At 36.0% G+C, this 26,860-nt stretch overlaps 1 protein-coding gene across 32 annotated transcripts in view; it reads left to right on the forward strand.

The window, feature by feature from the left end:
* Nucleotides 1-26,860, forward strand: part of MYCBP2 (MYC binding protein 2) — a 200,234-nt gene that overhangs the window by 131,964 nt on the left and 41,410 nt on the right. For 6 of the 32 annotated variants that reach the window (XM_074563476.1, XM_074563495.1, XM_074563530.1 and 3 more), the window contains 7 exons: nucleotides 663-779; nucleotides 1,566-1,706; nucleotides 8,254-8,328; nucleotides 10,494-10,718; nucleotides 11,613-11,745; nucleotides 16,650-16,775; nucleotides 20,101-20,286. In XM_074563476.1, coding sequence (XP_074419577.1) covers nucleotides 663-779; nucleotides 1,566-1,706; nucleotides 8,254-8,328; nucleotides 10,494-10,718; nucleotides 11,613-11,745; nucleotides 16,650-16,775; nucleotides 20,101-20,286 — 1,003 coding nt within the window. The remainder of the gene's footprint in view (nucleotides 1-662; nucleotides 780-1,565; nucleotides 1,707-8,253; nucleotides 8,329-10,493; nucleotides 10,719-11,612; nucleotides 11,746-16,649; nucleotides 16,776-20,100; nucleotides 20,287-26,860) is intronic. The other 26 variants (XM_074563505.1, XM_074563556.1, XM_074563565.1 and 23 more) reach the window with 14 other exon arrangements.

Genomic DNA, 26,860 nt, shown 5'->3' on the forward strand with positions numbered 1-26,860 from the left:
ATAATGTGTTTAAATGGTGAAAACATGATAGTGAATAGCAACTGGGAGATTTTGGGGGCTGTAGTAAATCAAACTAGTAACAAGGAGCACCTGATCTAACCTTCCTATGAAAAAGGGAGAAACTGTTGAAATAGCTATTTGAAAAAAAAAAAAAAAGGCAGTAGAAAGATACGTTCTTTTTCTATTTTTTAAATGGCTATTTAAACTCTTTAGCTAGGGAAAATATCCAACTTTGGCCAAAAAACTGATAAAACAAGATGTTATGGTAGTGCAAATGAGAACCAGTAATCCCAGGTTGATCAGTTACTGCAAATACTAAATTTGAAAAGGTAAACCTCTTGAAACTTGCAAGAATAAGTAAAATGGGGGGGAGCAGTTCAAAGAATCAGAAGCTTGTACTGAATATTGTGTGGTATAGCAGAGATCTTTCCAAGACTGAATCAATGCACTTTTAAGGTTTTCTGGAACTTTATGGTTTTATTTGTTATAGTAAAAAAGTGAAGTTACACACAGCAGCCATGGGAAACTAGCAACAAACTGTAACTCTAAAACTGCCATCTTGTCACTAGCATTTCAGAATCTGTTAAACCTATTTCTTTTTTACTCTTTGAGAGCTCTGTTCCAATTTTTTCTTCTTTACTGTCTTCCTTTGCTTCTCTTAGGTTCGCAAATTTGTGGCCAAGGACAGTGCAGGGCTTCGTATCCGTAGCCACCCTTCCCTTCAGAGTGAGCAAATAGGCATAGTGAAAGTCAATGGATCCATCACTTTCATTGACGAGGTAATTAATAAGACATTTCTGTTGAAAATTGGGCTAAGATGTAAAGTTAATTCATGCAAATAATGTTTTTTTTTTGATGTTTAGATGTTGACATATACAACTTAAGAATGTAAGAGTATAAATTGCAAAAATCTAAATATTTACTAATTTAGTTTTTCAAGCTGTCATTTCCTTTTAATTTACTTACTTGAAAACCTGTATAACAAACTTTTGAGACTCTAATATGAGGAAACAAAATTCCTAGAGCTCATCTTATAATAATATCTCTAAGGATTTAGCTGTTCATGACTTACTATTTCAACTCTACACAAAAATTCAGATGTAGGTGTCATTTTCATCTTTCCACTTACACTTATGAAAGATCACTAGTGTTTTAGACTACTATGCATGTATTTTTCTTACAATATAACTTCATATACAAGGAATATTTTTGCAATTTACTAAGTTATATCAGCAGTGGAAATATGGGAAATATGGGGAACTTAAGAAGCTTATGAAGGCTTGGCTTTCTTTCCTCTTTCCGATCAAAACAACTCTTACTATTGCATGATCTGATTTAAATTTATCTTTGCACCTTGCTTCTAAAAAGATACACCTCCCATTGCTTTGAAATCCTGATTTTGCCAGTATTTCTCTTCACCTCTTCTTACGTTCTATCAGCATAGTGTGAAGATCATTATTACTTCCTTGCTACTGTTGCCTGTTTGTCTGAAATCTGTTAATCCTTACTAGCTACGGAACAGTTACAGGAGGGCATGGCTCGTTTTTGTTGCTTGTTTCCCATAGATCCACAATGATGATGGTGTTTGGCTGAGGCTGAATGATGAGACAATAAAGAAGTATGTTCCTAACATGAATGGTTACACTGAAGCCTGGTGTCTCTCTTTTAACCAACATCTTGGCAAGAGCCTTCTGGTACCTGTTGACGTAAGTAAAAGGTGCCTTTGAAAAATATCCAAAAGTACACTCTATCCTCATTACAAGACTTTCTTTAATTAAGGCTGCAAATGAGTCCTGAGGTAAACGATATTTTAATTATCAAATACTACCTTGTATGTGTTTGCATTTTTGAGGGCTATTGTGTAATGAGGGTGGAGTGTAGAAAGGTATGAGGTTTTTTTATGTTGAATCATCTTCTCCCAGAAGAGAAGCAAAAGTGCAAGGACCGTTATGACAGTGTGCAAAAATATAATCATATTAGAATGTGGTCTGCACCAGGTATTTCTGATTCAAGGTGTCTTGTCCGTAAAGTAGCTGATGCTGTGATTTCAGAAGAGGCTTGCAGCCTGCAGTGAATCAGTGTCATTGAGGCTTGTTAAAAAAAACTTGAAAAGTTCTTTAGGCTCTGTTGGTTTTTGTATATTTTCTTTGAGTTTTACACCTGAACCCTGGAGTTACCAATTTATTAGCTAATCAAAGAATCCCAGAGCATCAAGACTGATTTAAAAAAAACCCTGAACGTATAGTAAGAGTAAGCATAATTCATCTGGATAACTTAAATGGTGATCACCATCACCGCAGTTCAAAGGTTACACCTTTTCTGTAAACAAGATACAGTTTAAAAAAAGTTTTAAAACACAGGAAGAAAAAAGTACATTATCTAAACCAATGTTTCTCAAAAATTTTATGAAAGTGCAGGCCTTACTGGCTCATCTGGTTTTGCGCATTCCTCAAAGCAGACAGTACCTTGGTTTCTTCAGGGCAGAATGTGAGAACCAGATCTGATTGCTAATACAGCTATTTAGATTTGATTTGTTCTCTTATATGAGTGAGCTGCTGCTACAGTTGAAGACAGTTAACAAATATTTGGCCAAATTAAACACCTGCAAACAGTAGTGTCACACTGTTCATGTTTTCCAGTCATAGAACTGAGATATTCCCAGTTCCAGTGAAACTGGTCTGTTTGCTAGTAGCCAAATCTGGCAATTCATAAGTCCCCTGTGGCTGCAGCCTGCGTTCTGGCAAACACTGTTATATGATGCAACTAGATCTTCTTCCTGTTCACCTTCTTGTCTATAAATTATTCATCGATATAACTCTTATTTGGAGATTTCTTTCAATGAAATATGTATTTTTGGAAGTACTTTAATATTGCATTTGGCAAGCAAATTATTGCTGTACTCAATCATCCGTTACTCAAACGCTATGGTGGCATATTTATCCAGTTTGTTGTAGAATATATGAAAAAAATTGCAAAAATATAAGCTTTGCTTAAAATCTGGCTTGTATTTTTGGCCTTAGAAATTGATACTCATTAGAAAATAGCTATAGTGTATTTTCACACAACAATATTTGTATGCAGCAGTATCGTAAGCCTGGATGGATATTATATTTTGTTAGATTTTATTTCATTTTTTCTATTCTTAATGCTTTTTTACTTGCTGAGGGGAAAAGGTTTGAGCACAGTAGTCAAGTGCCTACTGGTTGGCACATTTCAAATGGCTCTAGTACACACTTCTAGAGAAGAATGTACCTTGTGCTCCCTGACAAAAGCTTGAAAGGAAATGGCTGTCATAAATAAATAAACCAAGTATTCAATCTTGATAATATAATTTTGATAATTCAAATTTCATTTGAATAGGTCAGGTACAATTAAATTCGAAAAATGGCATTTAATTATCATACATTTCACTCAAAATGCTTCTGTAAAGTTCTGATAAAATGTTATAGATCTTTTTTTCTTAAACAGTGCTGTGAATTAGTTTTGATACCGTTTGAACTATTAGGAGCTGGTAGATATTACTAATTTTCTTTTAACTAACCACTTATTATTACATCCTTAATGGCACAAGGTAAAAGTCGCATGCTTTCTTAGCTTCTCATCAGTAAGCAGCCAGTGGGCAACAAAGCAAAAGTCTTAGAAAAGCAGCTCTTATAACAATGGAGCTATGTATAATAAGAGATGCATTTTGAGCTAGTTTCAGATGGAAAGTTTCTTTGCATCTCTCTTATTTTCCAATTTTTGAAAGGGCTTAACATGTCCTGAAGTTATTTAATTTCACTGTGACCGTATTTAAGCATTAAGACTTATTGGTTTGATTCATAATGATAAGAGGAAAAAGGGAAAAATGTTCTCTGACATTTCTTAAAGGCCACAAAACAAAAGACAAGGTTCAGTGGCTTGCTTTTGAATGCCTTAAGTCTTTAATGCATGCTATTATGGCGTTACGCAGCACACAACTTCATGAAATTTAATAAACTCTTTTGTAAGCTCCTGACTTTTGTAACTTAGCTTAAAACTCTTTTTTCCTGCTAAATCCTTGCTAAAGTGATACTGCTTTCTTGGTGGAAAGTTTTAAAATAAAAGTCTCTTTTAAGGTGATTACTGATTGGAGAATATTCAAAAATATATGTCTGTCTTTCTCTAAACTGTCCAAGAAAATGATGTGCCTGCTCGTTGCAGGGGAGGTTGAACTAGATGACTTTTATAGGTCCTTTACGACCTAAATAATTCTATGGTTCTATGAAAAGAACTGTATTTTTATTAAGTTTTCAAATTCGATCATGCAGTCTTCTAGGGGTGAAGGATTTGTGTGGCAAAAGGTGTTCAATTAAGCAATAAATGCTAAAGGTTCTGTAGATAAAATTGTGAAATAATCCATATCTGCGCATCCTTTTCTGTTTATTTGGGTAACCGAATGACATGATGAGCAGCATGTAGTGAAAAAAGGTGTTAATATACAAGATTGTTGGAATCCAACGCTGTTCTACCAGTATTGGTTTCAGAAGAAGGAAATAGACTGGAAGACATCTCTTTCGTGACTGAAAATACAAACGGAAAATCAAGTGACTGAATTAGTTATTGTAGTCCCTGTTCAAATGAATGTCACATCACTCTTATTATGCTCAGTTTTTATTCAGCTTACGAGTGTGCAGATTTGGCAACTCTGATTACATTACTTTGTCACATTTAAGCATACAGGCTTTTTCTAATCATCCCTTAAGTAAATAAAATCTCTCAGTACATTTTGTAAAATATATTGAAGGTATCTTTTTTTAAAGAAAACTTGAATTCTTCTGTTTCATCACTGTATTAATAGAACAGCGAACACACAAAAAAAAGTAAAATTTTTCAGCTTCTTGTCCTCCTGCTATATGTATTGTATTTACATTTTACGTTTCTTTGTAGACCTTAACCATGTATTTTATGATAATGCAAATATTGAGTATCTTAGATCTTCTAAGTACAGTATTTCTGTATATTTTGATCAAAGCTATTATATTTAAAGAAAAATGATCACAGGAAAGCATAGATCCATTGTAGCTGCCAAACTATTTATTTGAGCTGTGGTCATTTACCTTCTTAAGAAAAGCTGTATAGTCAAATCCTTTCATGAGGGGCTGCCATGTAGTCATTGATCTAAAATTGAGCATCCAATCCATTGTCGGTAATATGATTATGAGACTATGAATTTAATAGATGGTGATTTTGGATAAGAGTATGAGTCTTAATAGATAGTTGTTTTGGATAAGCTGCTTCCTTCCCTGGTAGTTACTTTTCCTTCTGTCTTGTGACATGAGGAGCGGCTGAGGGAACTGGGGTTGTTTAGCCTGGAGCAAAGGAGGCTGAGGGGAGACCGTATCGCGCTCTACAGCTACCTGAAAGGAGGGTGTAGGAAGGTTAGAGTTGGTCTCTTCTCCTAATTAACAAGTGTTAGGATGAGAGGAAATGACCTCAAGTTGTGCCAGGGGAGGTTTAGATTGGATATTAGGAAAAATTTCTTCACCGAAAGAGTTATCAAACATTGGAACGGGCTGCCCAGGGAAGCAATGGAATTGCCATGCCTGAAGGTATTGAAAAGGCGAGTAGATGTGGTGCTTGGGAGCATGGTTTAGTGCGGCACTTGGCAGTGTTTGGTTAATGGTTGGACTTGATGATCGTAAAGGTCTCTTCCAACCTAAACGGTTCTATGACTGGGTTAACTGTTTTTGAAAAAATACTTGTTAAGTTCTGATAGAGGGTGTTACATATATAGGGACAGTGATGTATGCACAATTACACATAGTACCTACAGCATAAAACAGTACGCCCTAGGGAGAAATAGAATTTTATCTTGGTTAAGCTCTGGAATTTGGCTTTTTAAAATTAATATTCTGAACATGGTTTGGTTACTTCATTTTAAATATGAAACTTTATAGGGAATATTGTACCATACTGCCCAGTTTTACTATTACATTCCCCAACCACCACAGGCAAACAGCATTGAAAAACTGCAAGTTTTTCAAAACACTATTACAGTGGAAGAAAGAACCAAAATTAGTATGTAGGCTGCAGCGTTTGATCACAGAACGTCAGAAAGGTAAATGTTCTATGGAAGCATTGAACGACATTCACAATAGATTTCTACCATCATTTTAGGCGTGATGGAAAGCAATTGGAGAGTAAGACTATGTTGGGTAAAATGTCAAGATGGTTGTTTTAAGATAAGCCTTAGCTTTGAAAAATAATAATGAGATTTTTAAATGCTTCTTAATGGTCTGCTAAATTTTGGTGGCAAAACAAAGTAATTTATATTTAATTATTTAATTTCTGAGACTTAAACTTTATTGGGGGGAAGAAAAAAAGTATGAATTCCTGAAATCATTTTTAGGTTTTGGAAGGGAAAGCTTGAAAGGAAAAAATGAACCAAATCTACAGACAGTAGCATAAGGACTCAATATAAAGCTTGTATGTAGTAGTTTCTTCAGAATCAGAACTTAATTCTCAAATACATTCCTGATCTGTTCATCTAATCTGGCGGACAGTGTGCTAATAGCCAGGAACATCTAAAGTTCCTAGAGCAAAGGAAACCTGGTTTGATCGTCTTGGTGTTGCTAAGCCAGCATGGTCCCACTTCACTGCTGTTGGTTTCTTTTTTATGTTTTACACATATATCTTTTTAACGTGCAAAAGCAGATTTTTGGAACTATACTTAAACTTTTTTGGTATGGATAGTCTGTACAGTACATATCCACCACAAAATAGGAGATATGCTGCAAAGTAATATAATTAGTCTGTGAAACTACGTTGGATGCCTCTGAAGTACACTCTCATTAGGCAAGTGTAGGCTTTTAATAACTCATAGTTTTATGTCAAATTCATAAGCCTTTACTCTGCCAATCTTCCTATCTAACACCTTCCCCAATGCCCCAAAATATATCTCACTAGTGCATTGGTACCTCTTTCAATTTGGGTAGAGGTACAAAATTCTAAAGAAATGCTGGTGTTTGACAATTTACCTGTTTTTGTCAAAATTGCAAATTGCTTGTATTACTGAAACTTGATGTAAGCAGCAGTTTTGCAAACAGTGTATAGCCAGATGATTTGCTTCTATCATGAGACAAAAGCATGGTTTTATTTGCTTTTAACGTGTAAACGTTTTTTCAAGGAACACAGAGGAGGCAGGCCAGAAGTGTTTTGTTCTTGTTTCTGCTTTAAAGGGTTTCACTGCCTTTTCTTTAACTACTGTTAAATGTTAATTTGACTGCTGACCAGGGATTTCACTTGGTTCCCCTGTCAGGATGGGGATAGGAAATAAGATTTTTGATAACTCTCTTCAAACAGATAAAATGGTTACTTTGCTAAAAGGATTCTGTCATAAATATAGATTATTAATACTACTATATATGTACTATTAATACTTTCTTTTGACAGGAACAATGAAAATTTCTTTGAAATGAGTAGAAACCAGTTTATGGCCAAAAGATGGCTTCTTTTTCATGTTTTCTGGTGATCAAAAAACGCTGTGCCGGCTGTTTTGTGGGAGGAAAAAATACACAGAAGAGCAGTGCTCATTTCTATTGTACAGGCAATTGATTATAAAATTAGTGAAGTCTCTCTGGCAGCTCTATTTGGTTTATGATAATTCATAACAAACTAGTAAATGCATTGTATATTTTATAAAGCTGATGAAATCTTAGCAATCGTTCTCCTTACAGCACTCTGTGGCATTTTTGGCTCTGGTGAAATCATTCTGTGCGAGTGAATTGCTTTCAGCAATAGTGAGCTTAGCCCTTCTGCATATTATCGGTTCTAACTTGGTAACTAAAAGCCCATGTGCAGTTGTCTTGAAATAGTTGAAATTATTTTTCAGAGCAGCAGACCATCTTGCTATAAAACTGTGGTTTGTGGTGGGACCAACTACTGTTTCTTTGTAAGAGAAGTGTGGGATTTTTCTGTGCACGAAGTCTCAAGCTTTGTAAGAAATGTCTGGCTCTTAATTTCAGTAAATGGCATGACACACTACATCCATTTCGAGCTTTTGACATACTAAACTGTTTTTGTTTAATGGATGATTTGCCATGGTGAGCAATGGACTCAGGTGACTTGATTAGGAAAACAAAACTTTCCCCTTTTGCAAAACATTCTACCAGTAAATTTACTTGTGGAGAAAGTTTGCATTATAGTACCTCGAGCTTCTTCCTCCAGTGTTTCTTTGTTCCCATTTCTTTGTTGATATATGTCTTTTTTTTTTTTTTAAACTTTGTTGCTCAGAATGTCTTTAATGCTAGCCAAGGAGTAAGGGATTTGGACTTTTTTTCATGGACTTCCAAAGCTTTACCCCCTAAGGTGAGTGTAAGTGACAGGAACAGTCACACTGTATCTCATGTTTTCAGATTGTACCTTATGACTCAACTTTACACTAAATATCCTTTGACATCTGTTTTACTTTGAATTATTTTTATAGGAAATAGCGTATTTGCATAGAATGCTCTATCTGTGTCTCTTCCTTTAGGATAAAAAACAAAAGCAAACAGGGCAGATTATTGAATTTTCCATAATTCATAAGTAGCACTCTCCTTTTCTTAGAGAACCAGACGAGAAATTTGGAGAGATGACCTAGTAACATAATAAAGGCTTTCATTCACTTTTTGATGCAGAATGTACTAGTAATTTTTTTTCTGTTACTGGATGGTACACATTGTGTTGCAGCATCTAATAAGATGATATATTTGTATGGTAAAGCCACAAATATTTAATAAACACTCAGCCCATTCTTAACCTTTTTTAAAAAAATATACAACTATAGGAACAAGTTATGTACAGTTAAGCAGTTTAAATTATCTACAAAAATGCTTGTCTAAATCTCTTTGCAGACCTATAGTGATTGTGAGATTGAGTTTTTTTAATATGAACTTTGTAATGAAGATGACACTCAGTGTTGTACATATTGGTTTAGAGATTTAAAAACTTGTTTTTCATCAAATCTTTTTCCCTAAAGTAGTAAACTTCATTGTAATATCAAGACCTAGACAACGTTTAAACTGTCTTTAAAACATACAGAATTTTTTTTTCCCTTGAACCAGTTAACGTCAGTTTGCATTAACTTGCTTTGAAAGTTACGTATTTAGAGAACGGATGCATTTTTGTTCTGGGAAAGACTGATGTATTACTGTGGACGTAGTGCACAGACTTCAAAACAAACAAGCTGAAAATATGAGAAGTATAGAGATCAGAGGAAATGGTATTAATGAAAAAGGAAATAACATAAGCAGAATTTGCATTTAAAACTGATAGAAGGAAGCTTTCTTTTACACAGCTGGAAGGTGGTGTTGCAGGAGATTGTGAAGGCAGAAAGTATCAGCACATTCAGAAGAAATTAAACAAGTTTGTAGAAATCAGATTCATAAATAAACACTAAAGAAAATAGGGCATGCCCTCTAACATCCATAATAAAAATATTTTAAATGTTGTTGGTGTATAAGGAACGGACCACTAATAAAGACTTGAATGCTAATTCTAAATGGCATCTCCTGTTGCCGTTGCTGAAGACAATATACTGGACTAGCTGAGCCACTGGCTTCATCCTGTAGGGCATTACTTAGTCCTTAACTTTCAGATGTTCTTTTAAAAGCACCTATGACTTGCATTATAAGCATAATAGAGCTCGCTCCTGCTTCTCACTTGCTTTCCTCTGATATAAATGCGCGTTATTTTACTCCCATCCCTCATTTTTCTGTACAATAGCCTTTTTATTAAGCTATGGCTGGCTGAAAAATCTGTGCCAATGGATTTCTTGTTCTTTTAGTAACTATCGATTTTTCTTGGTAGGAAACTCAAAAACTTTTTTTTATTTCAGATTTGGGTATATATTTCATCTGTAATTGGTACCAGGTGAAATAAATTTGTAGGCCATTTTTATTGTCATAACGAAAATAATAAATATGCACTAATATTTACACGTGCATTTAAGAATCTACGGTGTTGCTGTTGCTCTTTGTCATAATTTTACCTTTATTCTCAATTAACAATGTATTCTAAATGTGAAATAAAAAAGGAAGCGTATCGTTTGGGAAGAGATAATATTCAAATTCCCTCTACATAGCCCCAGACTTTTTCACAAAATTTCAGAAATACAGCAGGAGGAATGAGTGTGTATCCTCATAAATATCAGTATAAAAAAAGGTTTATTGAAAGCAGCTAGAGTAAATAATTTGTCTCTAATGGTAGATATGAGATGTTCCTTTTTATATAAATGGTTACATTTATACCACTTCTGTTTCAAGAGTAATATGATGACTTTTCAGTTAATGTGCAATTTACTAGTAGTTAGTTTTTTATCGTTGCACGCTAAAATTAGCAATGATGTAACTAGTATCTCTTTTAGCTCTGAAATATAGCTGTTGTAGTCTTGAAATAAGTATTTCTTATCTAAAGAGTTCAAAGGTATTATTAATAGGTTTTATTCTGTTTTGTTTTGTTTTGCCTTTTTTTTTTTTTTTTTAACTTCTCAGGAATCTAGGTCTAATACTGATGATTTTTTCAAAGACCTAAATTCACACTGCCCACAGGAAGCAGTGATGCAAGAACAAGATATGCCATTCCTTCGAGGTGGACCTGGAGTGTACAAGGTAGTGAAGACTGGCCCGTCAGGTCACAACATCAGAAGCTGCCCTAACCTTAGAGGTATCCCAATTGGAATGTTAGTTCTGGGAAACAAAGTCAAGGCAGTGGGCGAGGTATGGATCCTTGTAGCTTCGGTTCATGTCTTCATAGATACCAGTATATAACAGTAATAAACACAACAAAAGAACAGGTTTGCTTTTCCAACCTTCATGATAAATACTAACCTTTGAACTTGGTTTATGCTATAAATACTAATGCAATTATGTCTTTTTGCCTTTTAGATGTGTGCGTTGATTGGAATAATGTTAAAATTGTACTGCAATTATATATGCTTGTTTGTATATTTCTGTTACAGTATTCCTTACCAAATGGTGTTTCTCGTTCTACTTTTTTTGTCGTATTCTTTGAAAGAATTTTGTTTCATTGAAAAAATATTTTTCTAGGACCTAACCAATTAACAAATTATTCTGTTTCTCTGTAATGATTGTATTCATTTGTTCAGTTGTTGAACTGTTGTTACTATTCCCAATTGTCCAGCTGTGGTGTTTTATGGTTAAGAAGGGCTTAAGGATGAAGTGTGTCATGCTATTTCCTAAATATAATGTCAGGAACAAAATTAGTACTCGTACAAACTTTTCATATATAACTTGGTATTAGAATTCTACTGTTGCAGCCACCAATAGAAAAGCATATTTTGGTGAATATCTCCTTCAAACTTGTTTGAATGTTCTAAAGTTGTGGTGTTGGTGTTTTGCTTCTTCTGAACATAAACGGGTCTAAGATTTTTGGAAATAGACCTAACTGTAAATGTGCCATAAATAGTTTTGGTCCTTCAGTCTGCCTCAGCCTGTGGCCTTAATTTAAGAAACTTTTTTTTTTAATATTTGCTTTGTAGTATAAAGATTGGAATGAGTGTGTTTTTCAGATACTATAATAAGTTGCTGAATCACGCTACTGAATTATCTGAAAAGTCATTAAATTGTGCTTTTTTTATGTGTGTGCATCAGGTGACTAATTCAGAAGGTACGTGGGTGCAGATGGATAAGAACAGCATGGTAGAGTTCTGTGAAAGTGATGAAGGCGAGGCATGGTCGTTAGCTAGAGACAGAGGTGGAAACCAGTACCTCCGACACGAAGATGGCAAGTTGTTGTTTTGTTTTGTTTTTTTAAATTAACTTAGAAAAAAATAAGCAGTCTAAAAACAACAAATAAATAAAGAAGGAACTGAGTTTTAAACAGTTATAACATAAATTTAGATTTTTCATTTGAGTTACTTGACACAGCCTAACTTCAAATTTGCTTATAAATGTTCTTTGAGTGTTTTTAAAAGAACAATTACTATATTTCCCCATGTTTTCTTCTGTACCACTTATCATATTTTAACTGTCCTTCTTTTAGCTATGGAGGTCATTTTTAAATAAGTAATTGTGCATTTTTGTTAGGTTTATTTGGTCTACTTTGTGTCTCTATGAAAAGCACAGCAGAATTAATTATTTATGTTCCTTTTAAGTTCGATAATTCTGTCACAGAGCATTCTGTTAAAAACCTGTTATGTTTTTTAGCACTGTATTTAAAATTAACATCAGATTAGTTAATTATTCTAGTTAGGAAAGTATGATTGCATTCTCTTAAAATGCAAAATTTCTGTCCTGATAATTCATGTTCAATTTGGGTAAGACCTAGAAATAATAAAATAAAACATAAACAAAATGTTAGTATACAAAGTTTTGTCTTGCCCTCCCCTCCACCCCATCATCCTTCATGTTTATCTCCCTCTAAACAGGCTATCATTACTGATCTAAAATATCTTTCCTTCACCCTGAGTGCTTTGTATGAACACCTTGACGTATTCCGAAACTGTTGTTTCCTTAACAGATAGCCCATCTGGGTGAGTTCTCCGGTGCAAGTTTACGGGCTACTTACGTTACCTTAAAGGATGAAACAGGGAGTGATCTGTCAGTATTTATACTTCTGGAGGGAGATCATCTATCCAGCCTCCCTGTCAGTGCAGATTCAGCTAGATCAGGTTACTCAGGCCCTTGTCTGATCAACTTCTCACTATCTCCAACCTCTCTGGACAACCTATACTGGTATTTGATTACCTTCAAGCTTTCCTAATGCCAAATCACAGTTTCCCATCCTGCAACTTTTGTTTATTGTCTCTTGTCCTATCCCTGTGAACCTCTGAGATGAGTCTAGCTTCATCTTCCCTGAACCCTTCAATTAGGTAGTTGAAAGGAGCAAGAAGATCTCATCTTAGCTTTCTCTTTGTAAGACTGAACAAACCCAGGTGTCTCAGCCTCTCCTTAGATGTTATGTGCTCTACTGCCCTGACTGTCTTGGTGGCCTCTGCTGAACTCATGTCAGTCTGTCTTCTGATAGGGAGCCTGAAACGGGACGCAGCACCCCAGCTGTCCAGTGTGTCCCTCTTGTCTTTACAATCTCTAGTAAAAATTACTGTGAATCTTCATTAGCATGATTTTGTTACAAGTATTCTCAGGGAGAAACATTTAAGGTTCTTCCGTTGTTAAGAAAATTTTGGTAGAGTTCCCTAAAGGCTGGGGTTTTTTTCCAGCTCACTTCAAGAGGTAGTTTCTTCAAGCTGCCTTTTTTTTTCTTTTTTAAATTTCATCATGTATTTCTCTGTTTTCTGGATAAATCTGGATGTTTTCAATTTATTATCGTCACACTCCGTTTATGAGATCTAATGCATCCATTTTCCAAAAGATGTCTTCATGGAAGACCTCCACCTCCACAGTCATAATCTGCTTGTGTTTTTAGGCAGTACTTCTTGTCAGCCTCTTCTATGTTCATTATAACAGACTCTTTGCCCTTTTTCTGGCTTGGACATTTCGTGCTGGAAATTACTTCACACCTAGACACTCTGATAACTATCATCACATTACCACGTTAAAAAAAAGTAATTCCTTGGTAATATGTAAGTATTTGTTGTAGGCTGTTGCTGCTTGACTTTAAGGTGTAAAACACTCTGCAAAGGGGAATAACCAAGAGTTTTTCATAAATTGTAGAAGCTGGGAAGAAAAAAAGTGTTTACTTAATACTTAGCACAGTATCTTTTTCGAAGTAATAAATTCTCCATTTTTAGTTATGTCTGATAATGTCAAGTTCAGAGGTGCTCAGAGAGCTCAAGTAGATTCTAGAAACTAAGTAGTTGTGCATTGGAACAATACCTTAATGTTGAAAGCACACATACTCAATAATCACACAGAATCACAGAATGGTAGGGTTGGAAGGGACCTCTGGAGATCATCTAGTCCAAACCCCCTGCCAGAGCAGGGTCACCTAGAGCAGGTTGCACAGGAACGTGTCCAGGTGGGTTCTGAATGTCTCCGGAGTTGGAGACTCCACCACCTCTCTGGGCAGCCTGTTCCAGGGCTCTGCCACCCTCAAAGGAAAGAAGTACCTCCTCATGTTTAGGTGGAACTTCCTATGCTCAAGTTTGTGCCCATTACCTCTTGTCCTGTCACTGGGCCTGACTGAAAAGATCCTGGCCCCATCCTCCTGACACCCACCCTTTAAGTATTTATAAGTGTTGATAAGGTCCCCCCTCAGCCGTCTTTTTTTTTTTCCAGACTGAAGATACCCAAATCCCTCAGTCTTTCTTCATAAGAGAGGTGTTCCAGTCCCCTAATCATCTTAGTAGCCCTTTGCTGCACCCTCTCCAGCAGTTCCCTGTCCTTCTTGAACCGGGGAGCCCAGAACTGGACACAGTACTCCAGGTGCGGCCTCACCAAGGCAGAGTAGAGGGGGAGGATGACCTCCCTCCACCTGCTGGCCACATTCGTTTTGATGCACCCCAGGATACCATTGGCCTTCTTGGCCACAAGGGCACATTGCTGGCTCGTGGTCATCCTGTTGTCCACCAGGACTCCTAGGTGTCTTTCAGCTGAGCTGCTCTCCAGCAGGTCAGCCCCCAACCTGTACTGGTGCATGGGGTTATTCCTCCCCAGGTGCAGCACCCTGCACTTGCCCTTGTTGAATTTCATGAGGTTTCCCTCCACCCAACTCTCCAGCCTGTCCAGGTCTCTCTGTGTGGCGGGTTGTTAACTTCATCATTTTCTATCCTAATACGAGGCTGTTTGCTTTTACAGTAGAAAATAATTTCTCTGAAGTTAATAAATTTAGCAGTGTGCAAAATTTTTGATTCAAGAGTACTTCTTTTACGGAATAGATATAACCTGCATTTTTTTTTGTGTACCTTGAATAGTCTTCTCCAGCTTCAACAACTTATTTATCATTTCATCCTTTCTATATGTAAATTGACTTTTCAAGGTATATCTGTGCTTTAAGACAGAACTCCCAAATTTGTAAGAATTTAAACAGGACCCTTGTTTGAAGATACATCTTCAATTTCTTGATACTTGATGTAATCTTGATTTCTTGATATAATGTACGGTTACTAAGGCATGTCTTCAAGTATATTGGTTTTCTCACAGAAGAACAAAAATGCAAGCTCCAAGCTTTGAGGACAGAACTCTGTAGTGGGATTTTTACAATTGAATGCCTTGGGATACCATCTTAGAACTTCCTGATGCAAATCCTATGCCTTGACATGTCTGGCTTTATTCTTTTCTAGATGAGTCTCTTTTAAAAAAGTAGAGTGAAGATAGATGACTCTTGTGCATCTAGCTAAAACAGTTTCAGTGGCTGTTGGTGCAATTACTGAAATATTTCAATCTATTCAACATTCCTGGTCCTAATCAGTACCGAGCAAAACTAATGAGCGTAAGCCACATCTGAAAATTATTTAAACTAACTGCTTTTCTTTGCCATGAAATTAATTAGGAATACTTTGTCTTCTGTTTCAATGCTTTTGCTGGAGGGAAATAATTAGCATTTGGAGGAGCTCCAACTAGATTTGCAACTGTCTATATTTTTATCCATAAATAATACTATCATTTATATTGCTGTTGTATTTTCATTATTTAATAAAATGATCATGAAATTCTCAGAAAGAAGTAGGATTTGTCAGAGCAGAAGTCATACTGAATGCCCAAGTATATAGGCAGATATCCAGATACTTTAGCTGAAACACTGCAGGAAGATCTAGAGTTGCCTATATTTTGAAAATATCTAGATTCTTTCCTTTTTAAATTGAGTTTAAATTTCCAACTTTCTCCCTGATTTTTTTATTTTATTTTTTTTTTAATTTGAGTATATGTGTTCTGTAAAAGTTCATACTATGGAATGCAGTTTTGGCCTGAAATACAATTTTCTAAAAATGGCTCTTAGAAGAATTGTGATTTTTTTTTTTTTAATCAAATCTACTTTGACTTCAGTACGTTTACAAAAGGAAAAGTTGTTCAATGTGACAACCTGAGATTTTTAACCTGCATTTGGAAGATTTCACGTGAATTATTTCTTATAACTTATCACTTGGAAAGGTATTTCTGACTACATTAAGTCAGTAATGTCTCCCTAAAACCAAATAATCAAGTGGATTCTGTGTTTCATTTATCTTGGCTCTTCAGTTGTTACGGATATTCTGAAAGACCCCAAGTTGCTTTTAGTTGGAGGTCTTTTTAGTACCATACAGAAAGCAAAACTGTAGTGCTCGGTATCAGATATGAATAAATCTGTCAGGGGAAAAACTGTCTGATGTCCTGTGAGCTAATTAAGGGGATAGCCAGGATTAAAAGTTTATTGACTCTGAAAACTATTATTTTCTCCATGCCACTTTGACAAATGGATTTAGCAATTGCTCTCAGAGGAATTAACATTGAATGATGTGATGTTACTGAAAAGCAAAGTGTCAAGCCTGTTCCTAAGTGGCATATGATGGCAAAGCTGGCAGCAACTCAGTCAAACATAAAACAGTCTCTGTGGTATTAAGTCTTCCGTCTTTTTGTTTCTAGAGCGTGAGCTCTAAAGAAGAGAGATGTGCTTTTCTTTCTGAAGAGAATTGAGTAGAGTGGTAGAGTGCTATCTGTGGAAAACCAGTATCGCTCCTTTGTGACTCATCTTTCCCATGTAAATCAATTACTAAGAAGGTCTAATTCGGAAGTGATGTGCTTTTTTTACAGAGCAAGTCCTTCTAGATCAAAATGTTCAGACTCCTCCCCCAAGTCCTTTTTCAATACAAGCTTTCAGTAAGGGGACAAGCTGTAGTAATGGACAAGGGTTTGATTATGGCCTTGGAAATAACAAAGGTATGTTTTTACACTCACATTTCAAAAATTTGTTTTTCTTAACTTTATTTATTTTTTTTATTCATTTCTTACTCTTTTAGGCACCATCAGATGTCCTCCCAAAGACATAAGCAGTAGTGCAATGAATTGCAAGGGGTTTTACAAAACATGTGGTTAATGTTGCGACTGCTTTTTTCTCTGCTTTAATTCTGCTCAGCCTAAGTACTTTGTTTAATTTTAAGTTGCAGTTGAGGCTTTCTATAGTGGTAGGCACAAAACTATAATGCAGAAATGAAAAATAGATACTTGTAAAACAATATATGAAAATCACTTGATTAGAAAGCATGGGTTTTAAAATGATCAGAAACATTTTATAAACACCTCTCATCTGTATTGACGTTTTTAAGTGCCTTTCATGGGATGACAAAATAAAGGATACCGTTTCAGATTTAAGTTGCAAACCTGAAGTTAGCTTTCAATCACATAGGTACCAGTTACAAATGCTGGGAAATAAATAAAACCTTGTCAGTTTTACTGACGTAAAATAATTGTTTCTTTTAACTATGATTTGTTTCGTTGACAAGATGTAAATATATATAAGCCATCACAATAAACTCAAGCTGCATGCCTTCTGTTCGTTCATTGATTAGATCTAGAAGATTCAATAATACAGAAGGGACTTTCGTTCAGGCAGGTGTCCTTGAGAAACATTATTGAAACACGGAGCTTTGTCATTCTGCTCTTACATTGCTGTACTCTGTCTATGCCACTACAAACATGGGCATGAGGTGTGCTGTGTGTTTTTAACGCCAGCATATATTCTTCGTGGGCTCCTAAATAAAATAACTTGATTTAAGACTTGTTTTAAGGGAGAAGAGATGAAGGGAAAAAATTACTCCTAAATATTCTAGTCTTTTATTTTCATAACATGAAATAATTTTATATCATTTCACAGCGCTTGACTGCATAAAGAAGCAGTTCATGCTTGTCCATGCATTGCTATAGGAAAAGTGTTTTTTTTTTTTCTGGAAAAGTTGAAGTGTGTTTCCTTTTGTTTTACAGGGTCTTTTATACAGCCCTATTGATAACCATACTCATTTTGAAGTAATGGTTGAATCACGAAAGTGGAAGTGTTTAAGATGTTTGGTGTGTGAGGCAGTATTGCAGCTTGTCTCTCAATGTCAGTTGTGTAATAGTGCAAGTATTATCTATTCTTTTTCTGCAGAAGCATATTAGGAAAAGAATTTTTTCTTCCTGTGTTGTCCAAAGATAAAATCTTGGAGATCGATATGCTATATTAACAGGCATCCTAGTTACTGAAGACATTGTGATTCTTTTTACTATATCCTATCTTAAACAGTTTCTAAGGTGTTTCTTTGGAATATTACAATAGCAGAAAGTTTGAAAGCTGCTCCTGGCATTGAATTCCATATCATTTTATACGCGTTATTCTCTCAACATACCCTCGAGCAGTGATGTTTAGTGTGAGTGAGCAATTCAGCTAGATGACTGTCGACGATGACTTTATTCATTCCGTGTACTGTAATTCCTTCTGAATTGCCCAAGAGTGGAGAGTTGTTGGCAACTGTATTGCAAGAATAATGATATTACTTTCCCAAAAATAGAATTCTTCAGCTGTATTATTACTTTATGTACAGTCTTTTTGCATTCTCAGGTCTAAGAAGCTGACTTTTGTGGAAAATAAAAATGAAGGCACAAGCATAATCTCTTAGGGCAATTTCTGAATGAAGCAGTTCTTTTGGGGGTGCTTGTTTGTTAAATGAATTTTTGTAGGGATGCACTAGCTTCAATGAAAATTCAGTCACCATCTACGAGCGTTTCAAACTGCTGGTCAAATGTAAAGATCCCCATGTAATAGGTTTGTGTTTGCAGTATTACTTGCACGGCAGAAGACATAATTCCCACGATCATTCTGTTTGATTTAGCTATGTCTTCTCTATTCCAGCCTTCCACGTTGCAGGCAAGCCTTTAATACTCCTTATGAATGGCCCTACCCACCTCCATATATAATTATTGTGGGCAGATGACTTTCAGCCTCTTCTCAGGCATTCTTCCCTTTAAAATAATTAATCATTTAAGGAAATAGGCCTGTCATATTTAAGAATAATAGTGGTTTGTGAAACATGTCAGTCACTTCTGGGTTATTAAGGTAGGAACGATTGCTGCCCAAGTATTGATTCCAATTTTTTTTAGGTATACTACTTCCAAAACAGTGGAATGAAATTGGTTTATTGATACCTGTAGATGATTATTCAGAAAGGCATTCCAGCTGTTTTCTGGTATTTTTGTTCTCTCAAATTTTGAAACCAAAATATCAAGAAAATAAGTGCAAAATTTAATTTTGGAGTTCTTAGGTAATACAGGGTTCTGTACGCCCACTGGTTTTTCTGTAACTCTGTGAAAAGACAATTGATGATCACCCAAAAATGTTGTACATTCAATGAGTTGTAAATTCTGTATTAGCTGCTAATTTTTTTTACTAGGATTTCTAGAATGCTGTCAAAATGATACGAATTTGCAGAATAAAGTGACACTGTTAGGATTTGCTTGGTGATGGTTCAAATCTGAGATGCTCTCAAACTCTTGGTGTCTCCCAGCTCATATTACTAAGTATTCTTCAAGTTATAACATGGTGTGAGAAACTCTGCCTTCTTACTGTAGGCTTCCTATATTTCTAATGTTCATACAGAGTTTTTTGAGAATTGGCACTCAGAAATTGAAACTCTGTTTTTAACATGTTAGTTTTTTGAAGGCCGTCATTTGCCTCACAAAAAATGTGTGTAGTTCTTCAGCAAACCAGTTCCAGTTCCTAAATGGTACTTATTTTTTTCAAATTATCTTCAATCTGATCTTGAAAAACAGCATGACGGAATACTTTTAAAGATATTTGCAAAAATGAGCAAATATTTACCAAAGCCTTGGCACAGAAATACACTTGCCAAAGCCTAATTACATGTTATCTTTCCCTTCTCATCAGTTTTTCTAATCTTTTCCTGCATGTTCTGTTGCATGTGTGTATTATTGTAAATGCTAGGGTTTTGTGTTTTTTCTTTGGCTGCTCTTCATTTTTTAGCAAGGCGAATATAAATCTCTATTTTGAAATGTTTTTAAATAGTTGCAGTAAAATATCCATGGTCCTTAAAAACCCTGCTTGTACTTTTCAGTAATTTTGTTGCCATGCATGGGGTGAGATTTTTATGTTTAGCCACAACTAGAGGTGTATGTGGCTAAATGAGATTTATGAGCTTTCTCTATTATCATTTAAACTTTAATTGAGCACCATTTTACTCTGCCTTTCTGGAGAATGACAAGTAACAGGTTGTAGTTTTGACTGTTTTGCCCACTACAGGTGACCAACTGAGTGCCATACTGAATTCCATTCAGTCACGGCCAAATCTCCCAGCTCCTTCCATCTTTGATCAAGCTGCAAAACCTCCCTCTTCCCTAGTCCACAGTCCATTTGTGTTCGGACAACCCCTTTCCTTCCAGCAGCCTCAGCCACAGCTTCAGAGTAAGTTTGTCAGCCTTACCTGCCTCATCAGTCCATTTCTGCAGCTTTGACATTGCTGTTCTCCGTTGCTTACCAGCTACTAATCATCCCTCAGTGCACCTTTCTGGTTTTGTTTTGTGAAGTTTTTCATGATTCAGAAGCATGTGAGGTAATGCTCCTAAAGAAAGTAAGCTTGTTCAACTTTAATTTCAATATTGACAATCTTTTGCTGTTGGATTTGTTCTGCAGCGTAGATAAGTCATGAAAGTGCATTTCCAATATTGTATGCAACTCTGGGTTTACAATTAAGGTAAATATTTTATATGGTACAAAATGTTGATAATTCTTTTAACACCAAAAATGGACTGCAGTAAATTCATAGTAGTAAACTTTCTCGCCTCACAAATTCCTATTTTTGTCATCACTTCTAACTTTAGGGATGTAGGTGGAAAGTGGGAACAACTTGGCGCTACTCATAAGAAAGGCTTTGGTAGTCTTCTGTTGGGTGCTCATAGGATTGGCATGGACGCGCATGTTTGCACCTAGAGGTGAACAGCAGTTAATCTCATTACTGGTGAGAGGACAGGAAACTTTAGGTTTTGATTAATGAAAAATAAGAGCTCAGCATTCATGATGGATGGCAGATATTTCAGCAAATTATTCCTTATATACAGAACAGGTGTAGCATGGGTCACAGGGAATACTAATCTTCTCCTGTCTCCCATAAACTGTTCTTCTGAAGTGCCTCGGTCGTTCCTTGGTTCTTTCCTGTGGAACCCTATCAGTCCATTCAGTCTCTGTGTCTGTGCAGTCCTGGATCTGTCCAGCTCAGTTCACTGAAGCGACAGTGAAGTGGCTTCATGTGAGAACTAGATTAAAATACCCAATTCACTTTTATAAAGACTGTCAGAAATACTTTGACAGTGATCTGCTGTACTCTGACTTAAACCAGTGTCCTGAAAGCAGAATATTCCAAAACCTACTCAGATAAAACAGCTGTTTGCCAGTGGCATCAGCGCACCACCACTGAGAATTTGTCAATTGCATATTCTTTCCCATCACTTTTAGTTTTTTCCTATTGTTCAGAGTAGTAAAGTCAGAGTTTCTTGTGCAACATTGCATCAAAAATAACCCTAACTGTCTTGTTTCAAATTTCAGATGATTTTTTCTCCTTTAGCATTTAGATCTGTATTGTATGAAAAACTGTCAAACTTCAAAGCAAAACTTCAAGATTTTGCTCAAAGTATTGCCTGTCCAACAGATGTAGATAAACTGTATTCAGTAAGTTACATCCATGGTTTGTGTTTTAATAAGGATCCATGAGTCAAAAGGAAGCCTTTGTTGTCAGATAGGGGGAGAACTGGTAGTCTACCAAATAAAATAATAATAATGACTGGAAAAATTTTTCAAGTTTGTGTCTGATTTGGGATTTTATCTTAGTGTAAGATCTCAACCCATACGGTTTTTTGCCCTTCCAGCAGGGTAAAAATCATCAACTAGAACTGTTATACTGTTGTACTAACTGTGATTTGATACAAGGACTTTCTTCAAAACAGTTTTATTATCTAATTTAAGATGCCATGCAGAGAATGTAAATTGTGCATAAAGGAGGGAAACATCAATAGTTTTGTTTTCACTATCAAAATTTAAGAATTATATGGTGGAAAATTTCCTGTTTGAACTCCTTCAGTCTTTTGCAAATGTGTTAATCATCCATTTGCAAGTTCATCCAAATTTAGAATATTCTCAGGGAGACCTGTAAGACTATATTCATACACTTTGTTCATTTAATAGTCAAGGAAATTATGATGAATATAATACTATCTAGATTAAATAATTTAAACAGTTATTCTGTTGTTACTTTCTTGAAACTTTACATATTAGAAAGTAATAGAGTAATTTGCAATATAAGATTAGTTAGAATAGTAAGGCATATATGCAATGAATATATCTAGACAGAAAGTTCTATTTGGGATGAATTCTGCTGTGTGGTTTTTAATGCGTTCAACGTTGATGTATTTATAATAGAACTGCAATAGAAACTTTTCTTAAGTGTGCAGTTTTCATTCATTATTTTCAAAGCACTTTGTAGCCTCCTGTTATCAAACATGTAATTAAAAGTCAGATCCACTAAACAGCATATCCCAAGGCTCCATATCAAGTCGCTTGGATTTTTGCTCTAGACGTGCTTAGTTTTAGTTTCAAATTATATGCTCTGTCCTTCAGTGCTTCCTGCAGTAAAGTTAGATCTAAAAATTAAAATGAATGTTTATAGTCAGTAACTGCTATGTTAAAGGGACTGATGATAGCCTTAATAGTTGAAAAAAGTTGTGCCAGCCTAGATTTCCATGGCAGAAGTTGTACTAAATACCGGTCTTGATTGAAAGTCTGCCTAAATTAGTCTACCGCTTATGTTTTCTATTCTTTCTCAGATAGCTGTCCTCCTGGGAAGAAATTTTATTTGGCAGCGTGATTATGAGGAAAGTTAGGATCATGCTGAATGTCCTGTAGAATTATTTCCTTAATTTAGGTTTCTATAATAGGGAGAAGAATGTTGGTCTGATTATAAAACATACTATGTGCCAGTGGCAGATGGTAGTTTTTCTTTGGAGGAGTTTGTAGCTACCTGTTCTTTGAGGAACGGTTTCTGTGCTTGGGGTCTGGTTTGGTTTCCAAATTCATTTAAAGAAGGGGGAAAGGGCTTGTCACAACCTTCTATCTTCTGATACCATGTGTGTTTGGGGGTTTTTTTGCGGAAATACTAGGGTTTCGGACAACCACTTTGTCAGATATAATGCTTGAAAAAATGAGAATTGTCTCTGTTATTCTTTTCACATCATAAATAAGTAAACTAACAAGAGTCCTGTGTGTTTTGTCAAAGAATTTGTTACAGAAGGAATATTATAAAAAAGAAGGGGGAACTGTGTTACCAGTTTTGTGTTATTTGCTAGAACTCTATGAAGGGATGATTGTTCTATCCGACCTAATTCTTTTACTAATTTTTCACGTATGGTCACACAAGGGAAAAAAACTGAGAGAGGGTTTTTTTTTTTTCGTTTTCATGGGGACAGACAAAATTAAGATGCTCTCGTCAGGTATTTTAATTCCTTGTCAGTCTTTTATTCAGCTAAAAGTCAAAAAAAGCTGGAAGACGTGGCCTAACCTACCTGGAGTTCAGGAACAACTGTATTGACTTAGAATCTTAGCACAGATTTTTTTGCAGAAAGAGCAGAAGTTTGTGTGTTTTTTCCTTGATTATTTCAACAAAACAGTCTGTAATTATTCCAGCCCATGCTTGCTTCTTAGAAGTTTGGAAGACCATTATTAACAGATTTGCTCAGGTCTGCAGTCTCCCACAGCTGCAAGATTATCATTGGTTGCTTGATTAATTTGTCCCTGGACTTTGTGAAGAGCACAGAAGACTCAAATTTCTGCTTGAATTTTGAATCTAGGTGAAGTGTGGAAACCTAGAATGTCCAGGAAGATGTTGTTTCTCAACCTTCAGCAGCATGTGCTGGGTCATAAAAGTCCTTAGATGTGACAAGTCAGGCAAACGGGATCTTGCCATGCTGTCGAGCAGCAGTTATCAGAATTTCACAATTGGCTGTTGAGTTCTGAACTTTGGGAGGGAAGTGTGAGACGTTGCAGCCCGCCAGTGTTAGACCTTTATGCCGTGTTTCCTCACATCTGAGTTACTATTGCAAATGAAGAACGGATTTATAGGCTGAAAGAGGCTTTGGACCTGCCTTATTAGCCTCATTTGGCACATTGTCCCTCTTCCACTGCAGCCCTGGCAGCTCCTGTGCAGCACCGTTACTGTTTCGTGACTTATCTCAGTCTGGACAGAAGCTGCCGTGTTGAGAGACTGTTCGGTACGCTCATAGTGACCTGTCAAGCTCCTTCCTTGCCAATGCATGCTGCAGAGCTGCAATCCAGCATATGGCCCCACAGTATATGATCAGCCCCTGCCATTCATGTCAGGAGTTCCTTCTCCCTTTAGGATTGTGCTACCGCTTTCTTTTTCATTTTGTTCCTTTCCTTTCTAGGTGCTAGTTACAGAGCATCTAGAACTGCTGGCTTTGCCTGCAGTGCTTCTATCTACGTTTTGTAAACTGTTGGAGACCAGTTTAAGAACGCCCAAGAGGCCAGCACACACTTGGAGCACATAACCCTTCTCAGCAGCGTTTCAGTAAAATGAAGGGAGGGAATATTCTTAACCAAGCACACTGATCTCTTCCATATCGTGCTGAAATGGCTTGTCACGCAAAGCAGCCAGACAGTATTGGTTTAACCGTTTTTTTTCAGATGCTGCATATTGCCAAAGCATCATTCCTGAAAATTTGAGCTAATAAATTTAACAGTTTCATACCCTAGGCTTTATGTATTAGATAATCAAAGGTATGTATGAAGCATACATTTGTCCAGGTCAATTCAAAACTATCCCTGGGGGGCCAGTATGGTAAAGTTTGGAGGAACAGCTCATGTCAAGCTTTATTTTAGAAATAAATTTGGCTTATCACATCTTCAAAAATTATAGTTACAAATTATAAAACTATAGAATCATTTTTATGATTATTTTACCCTTCTAGCACATGAATGCTTCTTTCAATTAACAAAGTTAAATGGCTCAGGTGTTGGTGCTCCAAACCCTACCTTTGGGTAAAGAACATTGCTAATATTTTTCTAGTGATTTCTGCTTTTGCTTTCATTCAGTCACTCATTCCTCTACTATAACATATCTAATACTTTTCTCTGTTTAAAATGTTTAATATTCAAATGTTTATTGACTTCAGTATATCCTTTTACTCATGGGAAAAAAAAAAGTCCTTGTCCAACTGTCACTATGGCATTTAGCATTTTCATGATGTGAAAAAATATACATTGATTGCAGTGCTTGAGGAAATTTAGCTAACAGCCGTATTGTAGCTCCCATGTCTGTAACTGCAAGCGAAAGAGGAATGCATTCTTTTTGAAGAGGCATCCGTTGCTTAGGCAAAAGGGTACAAGCAGGTCAGTGCTTTCCTTCGTCATCCTGCAGAAAAGCAGGGGCATTTCGAAAGAAACTTTAACTTATCTCCACTCTCCAGAGACATTTTACCAGTTTGTTTTAAGAGTTTGTCTAAAAAGACTTAACGTGGACCAGTTGGTGGTATGTCATGCCCCCTGGATTGGTTTACCAGCGTTTCCTCAGAGGAAGTAGGCATGGCTATTAGAAGGCTGCATCCTGCCATAGGAATTGAACTGCCTCTTATGTCTCTGTATTGTGTAGCATTTCGAACTGGAGCTATTTCCATGTTGAAGGAAGGAGTGTGACTAAAGATAACGCTGTCACATTCAAACGTGACGTGCGATAGACCTTGCCTACCTTATATTTCACGTCTTTGTAGTCTTTGAGGGTGATTCAAACAGAAGAAATCCTGACCAAAAAGCTGGTCCCTGTGGCTGATGGATTGTCCTGGATAGATATACATTGTTTGCCAAGGCAGCAAGGAGATTATGTGGGAAACTCATTCTCTTTGACCCACGGTCCCCTTGAAATGATTGAGAAGTAGTACATTGTTGAACATAAACTAGATGACAACATTTTAAAATGTAAGTATTCTTGGACATAGAATGAAAGAATGAAGTGTAAACATGCATTCATGAAAGTGGATTTAGTAAAGACTTTCACTTAATTATTCATAGAGTGGAATGCTAGTATATCAAATTGACGTTCTTAGGATTGCCTACTTCTACTTTGTGTTCCTAATGTGTTTTTCTGCATTTTACCTTTAAAAATTGGTGGCGTGACATCCTGTTACTCAGAAGCTATATAGTTAGTATTGGGTCTCTCCAGATCATTTGTAGGCATTGAAGTAGGTAAAACTGTTCTTAAATCCATGCTAATACTGCATTGAGAAAATAGAGGTTATTTTCTTGTTTTTAAAATTGAAATTCCTACCTCAAATGTGTGAACGCCTCCTTATTGTAGAGTCTGTAGAACTATAGCTCATTGCACGAGATAGGGATTTTAATATATTTACGTGTACAAGTTAGTGATGTCTGAAACACTGCAGGAATTGAAAGTACTTATTTTCAGTACGTTTATCTTACTCCATTTGTACAATAGAATCTCTCCAAGATACTCTCTAGAGTATCTTCTAACATAAACATATCTTTATAATTACTTATGCAGTAAGAATTTGACTTATTTTTTTTCTAGAGGAAGGAATAGGAATTGGAATTAGAATTTAAAACATTATAGGAAAGTAAAACGATAGACTTGAAACTAAAAGTCCCTGCTGTTATCTCACTCCAAGTTTCACTGGGAGCTCTACCTCTAACAGATTGGTGTCAGTAGACTCTCTACTGAAATTATCTTGGAATATATCAGAATTTAACTTTGTTAATTTAGCTTTGTTTTCCTGTGCAACCTGCTCTAGGTGACCCTGCTCTGGCAGGGGGATTGGACTAGATGATCTCCAGCGGTCCCTTCCAACCCTACCATTCTAAGATTCTGTAATTTTGCCTTAAGAAAAAAAAACAATTTTAAAGTGTTGATACAGATTTGTTTTCATGTCTATACTGTTTGATAGAAACTCTTCTACTGCTAGTT

This window comes from Larus michahellis, chromosome 1, assembly GCF_964199755.1.
Source record: "Larus michahellis chromosome 1, bLarMic1.1, whole genome shotgun sequence".
Taxonomy (NCBI): domain Eukaryota; kingdom Metazoa; phylum Chordata; class Aves; order Charadriiformes; family Laridae; genus Larus; species Larus michahellis.